We start from the raw sequence: 13801 nt of genomic DNA on the forward strand, positions 1-13801 counted from the left end.
ATTCATTGCATCTGGTTAATTGTACACAGAAAAGAGGAGGACGACTCGAGCCAGACTTCAAGGAATCAGGGAGAATTAGTGTTGATGGCGGTGACCATAACATCAAGAGCAGCAAGTTGGCCCCATGTCGTGAAGCCTTGCGGAGGTCCAGTCCAAGAAGAGGAATATGAGGTGCCATTGTCAGCGAGCTCCAGCAGGGCGTTATACTGAACACACGGTGAAAGGGTTAGTTACACAACGTCAATTAAAGAAATTCGCTACGCACTTGTACATCGTTGTAGCTGTGGATCAAAATTTGAAGAGCACTGTTATCACTGCTGCGTACGCTAACTTCGTCAAGTCCTCGAATAAATATCGCTAGCAAACGAAAAAGTCGTCAAAAGTTCGCAGGTTGTATCAGTGAAACGACTCAAATTACCTTTGAACCCGACTCCATCGTTGTTGGCTGTTGGACTGGCTCCTTCAGTGATAATTCCGTTACTGCCTTCCCAAGCAGAAGATTTAATCGCGACTGCAGCTATATCTGTCATTCTTCATTATCACGAAAATATTATCAGATAGAAATTACTATCATTAATCAGCACAGCTCACAAAGTTGTCCACGCAGAGTTGCCAGTGACATCTTTTAGAACACTGAGTCCCTCAAGGTACTTTCCAGAGTTGTACGTGAAAAGCCAAGTAGCAGGGGACCTGGTGCAGTCCGCGCCATCTACAGTATCAAGGACGATCCCATCTGCATTGATTTGAAGGTTCTGCATCCATTCGGCACTAAGGATGGCCGCATTCGTGTATGTCGTATCACCAGTAGTCTCAGCCAGGAATGCGGAAAGCCTTGGTTGATAAAATCTGTGAGTATGGCGGAGCATCTACTAAGGAGGCAACTTGAACTTAACGAACGTTGTAAAGAGCCTGTTCGGCAAGTAAGCAAGCCCGCCAAAGGATAACACTGGTAGGCAGGTAGTAGGTACTCACCCGGTTGTGATGGAGTTAATGCCGGTATCATCCACTGTTGGACGCTAGAATAATATGTGACACTCGCCGTAATTCTACAGCCAGATTATGAGGAAAAGAGCCTACCCAAAACACTCCACCCGCCATTGATTCTGAGTAAAAGAATGATTTGAGAAAATCAGCAAGAAGCGATACTGAATGAGTCCAATGGTTGTACCAACCGCCGAAGCATGTTCCAGCTATTGGAAAGTCTTTGTTGGGTTGTGTCCCAGAACTTGCATCCGCGGTAGTGATGACACTGAGGCCAGTTGAGACCATGCCGTTCCACTCGAAATGTCAGACTTACTACTGCGAAACATGAGTCCAAGTAGCGATTGCCATCGATAACAGGTTTTCATCCTGATTTTAATGATGAGCACTGATAATTGAACCTCGATTCTTACAAATCTTACTCCGTATGCTCTGTAACCGTAATATGCAGCTGTAGCCCACCACCTGCGGGTTTGAGGGATCTGTTCGGGATTAAACCAACTTATACCCAACAAGCACTTACATCGCGTCATCGTTATACTAGAGTCTGACGGTGAACAATAGTTGTAGTGAAAAAATGAAACAACTTACCCTGAAAGTCAGAGACAGCAACCATCTGTCAACCAGGAGACGAAAAAAAAACCAGCCACTTACCCATATTGGTCGAAATTTGAGTACAAGCTGAACGCCGTATTAAGACCGTTAATGACCTGGGTTTCATATGTGGTCGTTCCAGCCAGGTGGTCAAAATTTGCCATTGCGGAAAATACATTTCCTGATTGCCAATATCCAATGCCTAGTGGATATTAGAGGAAATCGGGAAATGCGAAAGGGTCCAAGCTCACCGTCGAACTGAGCATTGGAGGTGTCAAGCTGGGGCAGGATGGTATTGATTGCATCCTCAGCAATCGAAATGCGCTCAGCAAGTAAACGAGAATTGCTGAATTCCTAGGATGCGTCATCTGAGCCTTTGAACCCTAAACTTCGGCAAATGGAAGAAATTCTTTCACCCTCCATGTTAGTGGGACACCCAAATCTTGGGCAAACACGAGGCTCTGTGTCAAAAAGAGTGATATTGCGAAGGGGAACATCGAGCAAGAGAGACAAACACGGAGAGACCTGGACCGAGAAATCTTTATATATCGATGGATGGTGCACTTCAATCAATTTGCTTGTTCAAGGACCGTTGCCAACGTCATTGACAATTCGAATTCAGAGCATATGCAGTGCTATTGAAGAATTGTAAAACAGAGGCCTGCTGACAGACCTTGCAGCATATGATTCAAAGATCCTCATGCTTGGAAACACAGGAAAGAAGCCAAACAGTAGTGCAGTGAAGCATGCCTTCAGACTCAGAACAACTTTGATCAACAATTTGAAATTTGTGGAAGAGCAGAAGAGCACCAACCGGTGTTACAATCATGCTCGTACATTACAAGTCGTTCCAGAGTAAGGAGCGTCGTGATAATTCAATACGGAGAGCTTAAAATAACGAAGGGGATAAAACAAAAGGCTCTCGCCATATCTCAACATGAGAACACATACTATGAAGTGGAAAGAAAACATGAATGAAATATACATAACTAAAGGTGTGAAGAAATGGGAGTGTGATCATGGAGTTTCACATGTCGATCCCCAAATGAGCATTGACACGGATTTCTTCACTTTTCCTTCCAAGTTCTCCAAACCATTCCATTGCCCGGATGGCTTTCTTTGCAATCTCCTCCTTAACTTTGACCTCTTTTCCACGTTCTTCCATGGCACTGTTGAACCTTGATCTCAGATCCCACGAAGCCAAACGCAATACTTTCCTCGTCTCACGGCTGATTCTCGACGCATGTGCATCGACGAAAGATATTTGGTCTTCTGCGTGCAGATGGACAACAGAAGCTCTAATACGTCTTCCGACCGTCTTGGGAATAGAGGTGGGTAGTTCGAGAATCAAATAAGCAGTCATACCGATGGTAACAGCACCTAAAACAGGCGCTGCCCACTTTCTGACTGTTTCATTGCCGAAAAGATCTGTGACACGAATGATGCCCTCAATGAGACCCTTAGCTCCAACTGCTTGTCCACCGACCATGGTCAAAGCACCGACGCCGACACTGGCGAGACCTAGAACAGTAGGCGCAGTGGTTTCATCTTCCTTGCTTGCATTGTCAGATTCACCATCACTGAAGTGAAGCCAAAACTGATGCTGAACGTCGAAAAGATCAAAGAAAGTAGTCTCTAGCATTTCGCTGCGTTGAGCAAGACCGATGCCGAGACCGTGTACGCCACCTGCGACAACGGTCAAGGACTTCCTACTTTTGGTAGGTCCTTTGCTGGCCTTCCTGATTGTGCTGAACATTGCCTCAGGCATGAAGACCCTTCGGTTGCGCTCAACACCAACTGGAAGATGCTCTTCACCGAGCTCTTTGATCCTGTCGACGCCCGCACTAGTGATATTCCTAACTTCATCTTCGGCAAGTGCGACGGCAGCGTCGAGACTGGCGAGAAGAGCTTTTCGGACGTCGCGTGCGTAGTCCCAAACCCCAAGAATACCGGGATAGGAAGGCAAGGGAATTAGAGGTTTGTCGACTCCCAGTTTTCCCTGCCCCACACGCTCAAGAGCTTGGGTCAGCGTAGCCTTTGAACTGGACGAGGCACTACTGGCTCCCTCCTCCTCCAAAGTCTCCAGACCCTCCTCTAGTAATTCCCGCCCATTTTTCATTCGCTCCAACACCGGCTTGACCTGAGCCAGACTTTCCCTCGCTTGGTCAAGTTCGGCATTGGCAACAATGGAATTTGCACCGGCAAGTAATTCGATGTCTCCAAGAAGATTGTTAAGATAAGTAGAAACTGGATGCAGTTTCGACTTGGAGCGCTTAACAAGCACAAAGGATCGCAACGAGGATTCGAGGTCATCGAAAGTGGGGTTCGCAGTGTATGGCTGGAGTGCGGCGGCGGAATCGACAAAGTGGACCAGATCATCAGCATTCTCGTGGGTGCGAGGACTAAGTTGTCGGATTTGTTCAAGAACAAGCCTGCGACATTTCTCCTTGTTCTTGATTTGTTCAAATTTATTGACAACAATGAACAGATAAGCCTTCTCTTTACTAGCGTTGGTGAGGAATTCGCGAGCAGAAAGAGTGAAGTGGTTCTCCGCCGAGACAACAAATACAACCACATCAATTTCTTCCTGGCGAGCAAAAAGCGCAGTTGTCTTTAAGCTATCTCGATTGAGACCAGGAGCGTCAATGAGGGAGATGTCCACAACGCCATTATTGAGAAGTGATTCCGAGGGCGTACGAGTATCAGCGAGGTATAATTTGAGAATACGCTCATGGTCCTCGTTTTCACCAACGATATCTTCCAATTCCGATAGAGAAGCTCGTGTGAAGGTGGACTCGTTATTGACGTCGTAAGTAACACCTGGGGATATGATGTGTACTTCCTCGACGCCCTGGTTCTCGGCTGCATCGTGCACCTCACAGAAAGCGGTGGTACACGGCTGCTGATCAACGGGCATAACCTCTCTACGAAGCAATGCGTTGACAAAAGTAGATTTGCCGGCATTGAGGTCTCCAGTAACGAGGACCTTCGAAGAAGTATCTTCAACTCGAAGTCGAAGCTTGTCTACATGTGATAGGGAAGCAGCGATACGTTCGTCCAATAAATTGGCAATGGACGACTTTTCAAGTTGAGAGACTAGGGAAGTTACCGTCGAATTTGGACCGAGTTGAAGGTCAAGGCGGAGTACGTTGAAGTCAGAAGTGGCATCCTCGTCAGTCTCCTCTTCCTCTGTGTTCTCAGAAATTGGCGACACCGTGACTGATCGCTGTAATTTCTTCCTAACAACCACTTCAGTCTCTGTCGCAGGGTCGTCTGCAAAAGTCAACGAACGACGGAGAGACTTTCTTCGAGAGGCAGTAGGAGGAGGAGAAACAGTTTCGATCGCCTCCTTGTACTGAGGGTATCGTATGATCCATTCGTCCTTGTTGAAAGCCCGTACATCGCGCAAGATTGACTTGGTTGCATCAATGGCGTTGACCAACCTTTCCCACCCGTGAGCAAGTTAAAGAACGATGTAGCTACAAATCGTACCTGTCTTTCTGTTCTATATACGCCTCTTGAACGTCCTCGACTCTAAGTTGCCTGTCTCCAGAAAGAACGCTGAAGTTCGCAAGCTCCTTAGTGGGTGAGGTCACCCTGGACGGAAAATGTGTTTGTGCCATAGTTGGCAATTACTTTTCGTTCCGTTTCTATGTTTAGTCTGGAAGAGGATTTGCTTTGTTGAGTAGTGTCTAGTTTTTGAGTAGACTTTTGGAGGTCAACAAGAAGATAACGATGTGATTAAACGAAGAGTGTGTAATCCGGATGAACCCGTGCCAGACTATCACGCCCACGCCGATTTCCGCCGGTTCCGAATCCGCTGAGGTCTAGAGACTCGAACCGTTCTCTAGACTGTCTCCAGAAACTGTAATCGCGGTCTCCTTCTCCATAAACTTAACTGCAGAGTCTATCCATAGATAGCCAAAGTCAGCCAATTACTTTCAAGACGCTCTTACTTTTTACTCTACCCCTATAACCCTGTGCACGCACGTATCCCTACGTATCCTTCCTTCTCTTCAACGTCAAATCGTTGGCAAGCTCACCTACTTATTGGGCATGCACTCGTTTGACTGCGCGATCAAGCCCACCCCTCCAGGTGGAGGTGTTCAATCTATAGCAAAAAACAAAGTTGTAATCATAATCCAAAATTCTTTTGCGTGGCGAAGCATCTATTCAACGCTCAATCGAACTCATGCATTATGAGGCTATTGGTGGATCAGAGGTTCGGTTCTTTAACTTTGTCCAGCTCCCTACTTTCCCTCGGACATCGTAAAGCTACAGAAAACCTCAAAACAACTTAATCTACTAGGTACGAACCAGCTACCAGTATTATTGGATTGTCGTTCATCTACTCTACTACAGCATTTGATGAGATTCGATGGTGGATATAATCCTTGTGTACTCGATATCCAGCCGAGACTCAGGGCCAGGGGGAATGTTTTGGTGAGGAAAGTCATACTGTTACCTCCATTACAGCGGACATAATTTCCTGCCCAAAGTTCAAATGGGCTTTCAGAGGGTTATGCGACTGATTTTCCCTGGATCTTCCCCCTCCCCTTTTCTCTGCCCCTCTAGTCTATTTCTCATATTAGGTCGAGGGTGCACGTCAGTTTATGATGATTCATTGCAAATTTTGTCGAGCTCCATTGGAATTACGAGTACAATTGCGAACTACGAGACGTTAATAAGTGAGAGGTACAGTACAGGTTAACGGTAGGCATACTAAGTGTCTCACCCCCATATTATGAACTATGCTACAAGTTTAGTTGTCCGAGAACCTGGCAGTTCTGTTTGGCTTAATAGCTGCTCGCTACAGAGTTTACCCTGCCTCCGTCTATGAGCCAGACCGCACCGTTGACATATGCCCCAGCCTTGCTGGCCAAAAAAAGGATAGTCCCAGCCATTTCCTGTGGAACAAGATGAGAAGACAGCTCATGCTCACGAAACGAAAATGCTGACCTCTTCTGTGCCCGCTCGCTTCAAGGGTACCGACATGGCCATAACGCGAGGATCGAGTTTAAAATTTGGCGATAACCTGCTATTCGTCATTTCTAGAATCTCTAATTTAGCATGAAATAAACGACGAGTAGGCAGTAAATGAACGAACCACTTGGCCAAACCCCTGGAGCCAAAACGTTACTTCGGATACTCCAAGGTGCCAGCAAATTCGCCAAGCATTTGCCGAGATGCGTAGTGGCAGTTTTAGACAACGTATATGACATGGAAACAATCTTGGGGTCGACTCTGAACGAACCCGACGACGAAACGGTGATCACTTGTGATGAATGAAACGGGGGGAAAGTCATGAAACTCGAAAACACGGTCTCTTGTTGGCGGAGATTTCCCTGATGTAGAAGTTCCAAGAACGCGACAGTCGTATAATAAGGCGCCGTCACGTTCGTTGCAAATGTTTCTGCAAAGTCGTCAGGGGTTCCAGAATCCCACAACGCGGATTGGAATGCCTTGATAGAGGGGTGTGAAGGTTCACAGCTAGGAGATGCAGGAGGGGAAGGAGGGCTGCGCGCCTCGGGAGAATCTTCAGGCGAAGGTAGCGGGTGAACGTATAAATTTCGTGCAATCCCAGCGTTATTGACTAAGAGATCAATATATCCGTGTCGAGCTTTCACTATTTGTACTACGGATAGAAGGGATTCACGATTCGTGATATCACCCTGCAAAGGAATGATGTTGTTAAATCGCTGTACGTGGTATGTATAGTGATTAACATGGATTAACATGAAAAGAAGTATCGAAGTTTTGTACTCACGCTGTTTTCCTGGGCGGCCCGCTCAAGCACTTCATGTCTTCTCCCAACAATGTACACTACAGCACCGTTGTTTTCAAGAGCGGTAGCCATCATAAGCCCAATGCCTGTATCGATCCTAATTAGTCAAGGAAAATGAAATCTTAAAAGCTACCACTTACCGCTCCCCCCTCCAGTCACCACAGCGACTAGGCCTTCGACATTGAAGAGTTTAAGAGGACTGAATTGGTGATCATCGGAACGTTGACCATGCATTGGCGTGAGCGAGTTATGGGCGGGCACTACGAAGACAAGTGATATTGAAGGAGGAGGAGATAAAAGAAAACATTGATCTAGCCTCACTTGTTATATATAGTTTGGTGACCCGTATGTAGGGTGACACTTTACTCATCCCTTTTGGGGAATAAGTAGTTTTGTGAATCGGTAATCGCGATCTCTTGTTTAGCGCGGTTGGCTCGGGCGTCTCCTTTTACGTGCAATTCTTTGATCTCTATCGACGAAGTTGAGGTTTTTCATTACTAAAGTCGCGTTGAGAAGCGAAGCGACGGACACTCAAGAAGCAAGCGGAACCATCCTGTATGCTCCTGTATCAAGTTCTTGCCTTGCCTCAATTCTATGAAGAACAATCCCGGGGATATGTCATTAGCGGCAGAGTTGATTATAGGCCTGTTGTAAGTTTATATGTACCTCAGTAGTGGCTGATTTATATGCTGCCTTAAAGCTGTGGCTGACAAGTTTGAACCCGGCGCGGTGTGAATCTCTCAGAGATATGTAGCTCACGGAGTAGAAGGGCCGAAGCACATGAGATATAACCAGATAGCACCAGACTTCAGGCTTCAGCGTGATATTTCCAGGGCGATATTTGAGAGTATTTGAGTTGATCCGTACTGCAGCCTATATTTTCATGAGATCCTATGGTGACCTATTGCTCCGTTGATACAGACGGTGTATTATTTATCACTCACATAACGATATGAGGTTCACCACAAGCTAGAATCTGTTTTCTTGAGTACCAGTTTTTCTGACCTATGTGCAAAGGGGATAGAGCTAGTGTCGCATTTTTTCCCGAATTCGTAAGATTGAATGCTAAGAACTGACATCAGGACTCTGACGGTAAAACATGGAATCATGAAAGCGAAGAGTTCGGAAATCGAAATCCGAACTAACCTAGAGCTAAATAAAACATACAGTACATATACACAGTCAAACCTTCATATAACCCATGTTCAAACGATCGAGTATGAGCAAGGGACAAAATCATCAAATGAACTGAGTTTCAAAATCTTGATGCCAGGGCTCAACGCCCGAAAATAAGCAACGGCGCATTCTCGTGGTCATCTCTCGCCTCAATTATTTCTGTTCATCCCTAGTCTATACCTCTAGTCATGTGAGAGTCCGAAAAGGGAAATTTGATTTGCTCATGTGATCTTTGTTGAAGAAAATTTTCTGCGTCGTCTCTCTCTCTCGCACCACCGCCTCCGATGCTCTTATGAACTTCCAATTTCTGCAGGAAAAGATTGCCATCATCCAAGATTTCATCAGTACTACCTCAATGTTGAACATAAAGCTACATGCAACTTCATGCTCCCATTCTGTACAATTCCGACTTATAATGAATAAGTCCAATTCAGCACATTTGCAATGCTCCTCAAGACTATCTTCCAATAATACTGTGTGTACAAGATGATCTCAACCTCAATATTCAATGTTCAGAACTCAAATTCCAATGAACCTCATCAAACTTCAAATTTCGAGCAAAAAGACCCCATCAAGTCAAAATTTCAAGTCATTTGGGAATGGGTATGTCCACATTCATACTATGACTCCTTCTTTCAGTGTAAGTGCGTACTGGTAGTGTATTAACATGTGTTAGTAGTTTGTTGTGTGTACTTAGATATCAATGAAATGCATCTCAATTTATATCGCGCGGGAGGAGGGGAAAGAAAAGGCCTGTCAGATTCGGTCGGAACGTCCGGGGCGGCATTGAAGCCCGGCTTTGAAATTTTGAGCCTACGGCTCATTTGAGCTCTGGGCTATGTTACGGATTATGCGTTACATTCCAAAAATTTTACCCGCCGCATCAATTGCCCATAGTCAACCGTTGTTTGATAGAACTGCATGCCTGTGTAGACAGTACCTCCTGATGCATCGAGGTCAACTAGAGAGCCTCCGTCATAGGAACATGTCTTCAATCTTCAAATAGCATTAAGCAATGTCCGGCGACTCAACTTTATAAAATAGATGAGTTACATACTTTTAGAAACCAGAAACTGTGAATGCTTCACCAGGCTTCACCTTGTCTCTAAATTGAAAGACGTCAAACGCCACCTTTGTAAGGTGAAGTAACATTCACCTAAAAACTTGGGCTGCTGATAGATTCGCTGCGACAGGCGCAGTTCAATGTCAGGCAACATAGCGGCAAAGCAACAATTGAGAAAAGTATATCGATCTAACTTTCAAATGAATATGTTTCAAGGATGAAGCGTTGAAGACTGAAGATGCCGGGATAGTCAAAGGCGGATACAATACGATAAGCTCGTGCAGGCGAGCCGCGACGCGCGCACCAGGTGCCCAAGTACTGCCTGAGCTGGTCTGAGCGAGGCTTACTGTAACTTATGTAGTAGGGAGTCGTGACAGCGCCAAATTTCGCAAGAGCCTGTGTCGATCGAGTTATATGACAAATCTCCGTTAATGCGGCATCTTGAACGAACGGCAAAAGGTTTATTTCTGCGTAGAATGTGTGTAAGTTTCCTCCAAACGACGCTTGACATACTCTCCAGCAGCGATTACTTCATACTTTGCGGGCATTTCTGCAGAAACGCAACTTGGGATTGGCTAGTGGGTATGATATGAAGGGCAATGAAAATTTAGGATATAAACACATACCTTCAAGAGTATATCGTAGTCTACCCCAAAGAAAAGAGGCATCGAGTATCTCTCTTGACCGGATTTGTTAATTGCACGATGAATCGTCGATTTGAAAACATCATCTCATGGATGGGTCAGACGTTAGTTCCGACTGGAGGGGGCACAGAGCGTGGAGCAAATCTTACTGGTCCATCGTGATAACTGATCCCCTAGGTTGAATTGTTGAGTTCACGGGGAATACACGGAGTAAGTCCTCGAATACTGAAGACAGGGACAGCTACCTATGTTCAGAACGAATGTACCAGGGATAGGAATAGCGTCAATCCATTTCCCTTGAGTATTTTTGACCTGGAGAGCGGATATAGCATCTTGCCAGAGAATTGTGAAGCACTAGATGTGATGCAGGTAGGATTGAGAAGATCGGCAGGGTGCCAGTCCCAAAATACAACGAAAAAGAGAAGGATATTATCTTACTTCATAACTGACGGAAAGATCGTCAGTAGGTCCAAAGGCGGTTAGCATTCAGAATATTCACTCTGTGTGTGCTCCAATACCAATCATGCTGCCATCGTTGTCAAGCATTGATGGAGACTGGGGAGGGTAGTGAAGGAGCCTCATGATTGCAGCCGGTTTCGTTGTCTGAAAATTTGTCAAAGCAAGTCTTGATCATCGAAGAAGTAAAGAACCTTGTCCTCAAAGAAGTTTTCCGGTAAATCCAAGGCTAACGCTAAAATAGGAAACAACTTCAACCCCAGTTGTACTACTGAATGACTAGAAAACATCGAGGCAATGGGCATGCTTCAACAATTGAGGTTAGTAGAGGTTTCGCGAATGACCTCACTAATATGAGAGTACTGGCTCTTTGAAATCGGGCAAGTCAGGCCAAACGTTGGTACCTGACATTCCACTGTCATCGCGTGATAAGATGTCCTGGCTGATGCTTCTTGAAGACTCGCGTTCTTCCCAGCCGATATCGAACCCTTCATGAAGGTCTCCCCTTCCGGTTGGATCGGTGTTCTCCCCTAACAGTGCGGTGTAACCCTTGAAGTTTTTCGCTTTATGAATATCAAGCTGTGGAAAGGGACTCAGTAAACGTTGATGACACGGAAGATGTTCGGGATACTCGGACAAAAAACGCACATCCATTTTAGATGAGATGGGTAACTTGAAGAATTTCTTGCCAGCTTCCACTGCATCTGCTATAGTGTCTTCTGGTATACCATGGTTCTTGACTACGAGACGCGGACTCAATTTGAATGCACAAGAAAGCGGTCTAGTCGGAGAAAGGACTTGCTATAAAAGAAGCCGACTGCAGCATCGAGATGTTTGAGTAAGAAAAAACAAGAAAAATACCGATGAATTCGTTTGAAGCACACCGTTGACACAAGCATCTCGAATTCTCTCCGCGAGTGCCATCCTTCGCACAGGGTTTGAACTTGATGCATCAGTAAAGTCACTAAAAGGAATGATTTAGATTTAGATTCGTCGCATTAGTAGTAGTAAGAATTGACTCACATAACGGGTATCTCTTCAAAATTATCATCCGTTTTTCGTGTTGCGAGGATCGACATCTTGGGAGAAGAAGAACTTCAAGAAGGCTCTGAGGAACATCACCTGGACCATTGCGCCACTCACTCGACCACGTGCAATTCTTCGGTCCGTCGATCTGAAGTTCTTTTCTTGTTCAAGTTCCAACCCGAACATTTCATAATGGCAACCATAGGGTCTGTCACACGACAAATCGCCGCACTGGAACTATCTAACAACAAACCTGGAAAGACGACCACTAATGCGAGACCTCCATTACATTCGAAGCAGTCTAGCCAAACAAACGTAGCGAAACTCTTGACGAAGTATGCTGCACCTAATCCAGCACATGCCCCTGAACCCAGCACGAAATTGACGAAAGCAACGACCGGAACAGCGATGCCTCCTCCAGCCACCAAGACGAAGACAACCGGGACGCTAACACACACAGGAAATACTCCTGCACCGACTATATCCTTTGATATCGGAAACTATGACGGCGGACTCGAACTCGAGAATGAAAAGAGAGGGGAGAAGATCTTTGGTGAGGCTGCTCAGGAATTGGCGTTAGATTCCAGTAGCGCTCAGTGAGTCTCAAGCAAAGTATTAAGGAAACAACGTCTGACTATCATCATAGGACTCCTACTCGTGAATGGTCTTTGCACAACTTCGACATGGGCAGGCCGCTGGGTAAGGGAAAATTCGGCCGGGTTTACATGGTTCGAACGAAAGCGGAACCTAAATACATCCTTGCTCTCAAAACACTTTACAAATCTGAAATCGTCGCGGGGAAAGTAGAAAAACAGATCCGCCGCGAGATAGAGATTCAGCAAAACCTTCGCCACCCGAATGTCTTGCGGCTATACGGATACTTTCACGATGAGAAGAGAATCTTCTTAATGCTCGAATTCGCCGGAAAGGGTGAGCTCTACAAACAACTTTCCAAGTACGGTTGCTTTTCAGAGAAACGCGGCTCGAGGTATATCGACCAAATGGCTGATGCATTGAGCTATCTCCATTCAAAGCATGTCATACACCGAGACATTAAACCCGAGAATCTTCTTCTTGGTCTAAACGGCGAATTGAAGATCGCGGACTTTGGTTGGAGCGTGCACGCTCCCGGGAATAGGAGAAGGACAATGTGCGGAACTTTGGATTATCTTCCTCCAGAGATGGTCGAAGGTAAAGAGCACAGTGAGAAGGTGGATTATTGGGCACTAGGCGTATTGACATACGAATTCTTGATTGGAAATCCGCCATTTGAGGACCGAAAAAGCGTTAACAGTGAAGTCCCATCTGGTTTAAGCTTTGATGCACGAGCTGACTGCTCCTCAGATACATATCGAAGAATTATGAAGGTTGATTTGCGATTCCCTCCCGGAATGTCTGCGGAGGTCAAAGATCTTATTACACGGGTGAGTCCCTTTTCGTACTGTCAGTGGATTTTATTGATTTCTTTGAACAGCTTCTGCAACATGAACCTCAAGATCGTATACCATTGCTCGACGTACTGCGCCATCCATGGATTGTTAAATATAGACCAAAGAACTGCAATAGGGGAAGCGAAGTTTATTGAACGCTACCAAAACTCTTGGGGTAACATTCACACATTTGTATACATCTCTGCGCGCACCAATCAAATTGCATTGACTATCCTTATTGAACAAGCACGTCAATGTTCCCGAGATATTCCGTGCAACGAACGCAAATATGAACAACAATGGCTTTCGGACTCTTTCGGAAAACCCTTCATCACTATTTCTGGTCATACACCGTGACGGGCGGGATCCTTACTCATCGCTTTCTCAGTCCCGGCCAAGACAATAGGGCACTCCGAACGATGTCGATGATCGATGAATCTTCATTTGTTCTTTCTTCTGAGAAAAACTATCAAAAAGAAGAAAGATTATGATGATTTCATGCATGTGTTCTACGAAAACACACGGTAGCAAGTTAACGTTCATATGTCTTAGGGAGAGATAGGTCACAGATACGAATTAATACCAAATGTGGGGCAAAGTGTGGAGTTTGAACCGGGGCAGACCAGGGCAGACCGCTTACTCTTGC

General features: G+C 45.6%; 5 protein-coding genes across 5 annotated transcripts; 1 reads left to right on the forward strand and 4 right to left on the reverse strand.

Moving 5' to 3' along the window:
• Window positions 1–28: 28 nt before the first annotated feature.
• C8R40DRAFT_494840 (endo-1,6-alpha-mannosidase) lies at window positions 29–2207 on the reverse strand. Its single transcript, XM_046235247.1, has 14 exons — window positions 1992–2207; window positions 1827–1929; window positions 1636–1777; window positions 1505–1521; window positions 1404–1432; window positions 1298–1350; window positions 1173–1249; window positions 1078–1103; window positions 973–1016; window positions 898–909; window positions 592–831; window positions 419–531; window positions 266–357; window positions 29–206 (listed from the first exon to the last, which is right to left on the reverse strand). Exons 1-14 carry the CDS (start codon window positions 2070–2072, stop codon window positions 66–68), a joined length of 1170 nt encoding a protein of 389 aa, XP_046083403.1. The 5' UTR covers window positions 2073–2207; the 3' UTR covers window positions 29–65.
• Window positions 2208–2602: 395 nt separating this feature from the next.
• C8R40DRAFT_1052594 (uncharacterized protein) lies at window positions 2603–5198 on the reverse strand (the record flags this gene model as incomplete). Its single annotated transcript, XM_046224767.1, has 2 exons — window positions 2603–5018; window positions 5068–5198. 2 exons carry the CDS (start codon window positions 5196–5198, stop codon window positions 2603–2605), a joined length of 2547 nt encoding a protein of 848 aa, XP_046083404.1.
• A 1173-nt stretch (window positions 5199–6371) lies between these two features.
• On the reverse strand, window positions 6372–7594 carry C8R40DRAFT_1162224 (uncharacterized protein; the record flags this gene model as incomplete). Its single annotated transcript, XM_046230222.1, has 6 exons — window positions 6372–6482; window positions 6535–6626; window positions 6683–7037; window positions 7137–7274; window positions 7343–7446; window positions 7501–7594. 6 exons carry the CDS (start codon window positions 7592–7594, stop codon window positions 6372–6374), a joined length of 894 nt encoding a protein of 297 aa, XP_046083405.1.
• A 2466-nt stretch (window positions 7595–10060) lies between these two features.
• Window positions 10061–11778, reverse strand: C8R40DRAFT_1052828 (uncharacterized protein; the record flags this gene model as incomplete). Its single annotated transcript, XM_046224784.1, has 11 exons — window positions 10061–10174; window positions 10226–10329; window positions 10393–10416; window positions 10489–10597; window positions 10682–10688; window positions 10743–10846; window positions 10894–10978; window positions 11049–11278; window positions 11348–11439; window positions 11584–11663; window positions 11723–11778. 11 exons carry the CDS (start codon window positions 11776–11778, stop codon window positions 10061–10063), a joined length of 1005 nt encoding a protein of 334 aa, XP_046083406.1.
• A 139-nt stretch (window positions 11779–11917) lies between these two features.
• C8R40DRAFT_1052928 (other/AUR protein kinase) lies at window positions 11918–13310 on the forward strand (the record flags this gene model as incomplete). Its single annotated transcript, XM_046224794.1, has 4 exons — window positions 11918–12321; window positions 12372–13018; window positions 13070–13149; window positions 13200–13310. 4 exons carry the CDS (start codon window positions 11918–11920, stop codon window positions 13308–13310), a joined length of 1242 nt encoding a protein of 413 aa, XP_046083407.1.
• Between the last annotated feature and the right edge of the window lie 491 nt (window positions 13311–13801).

This window comes from Lentinula edodes, assembly GCF_021015755.1.
Source record: "Lentinula edodes strain Le(Bin) 0899 ss11 chromosome Unknown C8R40scaffold_32, whole genome shotgun sequence".
Taxonomy (NCBI): domain Eukaryota; kingdom Fungi; phylum Basidiomycota; class Agaricomycetes; order Agaricales; family Omphalotaceae; genus Lentinula; species Lentinula edodes.

What these genes read in the sequence shown, in the direction of transcription:
- C8R40DRAFT_494840 (XM_046235247.1), bottom strand. Translation starts at nt 2,072, where the DNA reads ATGTTCCCCTTCGCAATATCACTCTTTTTGACACAGAGCCTCGTGTTT. An exon ending in AACTCTGCGTGGACAACTTT is followed by an intron (nt 532 to 591) that starts GTGAGCTGTGCT and finishes GTGATAATGAAG; the next exon opens with AATGACAGATATAGCTGCAG. An exon ending in ACAGCTACAACGATGTACAA is followed by an intron (nt 207 to 265) that starts GTGCGTAGCGAA and finishes CCGTGTGTTCAG; the next exon opens with TATAACGCCCTGCTGGAGCT.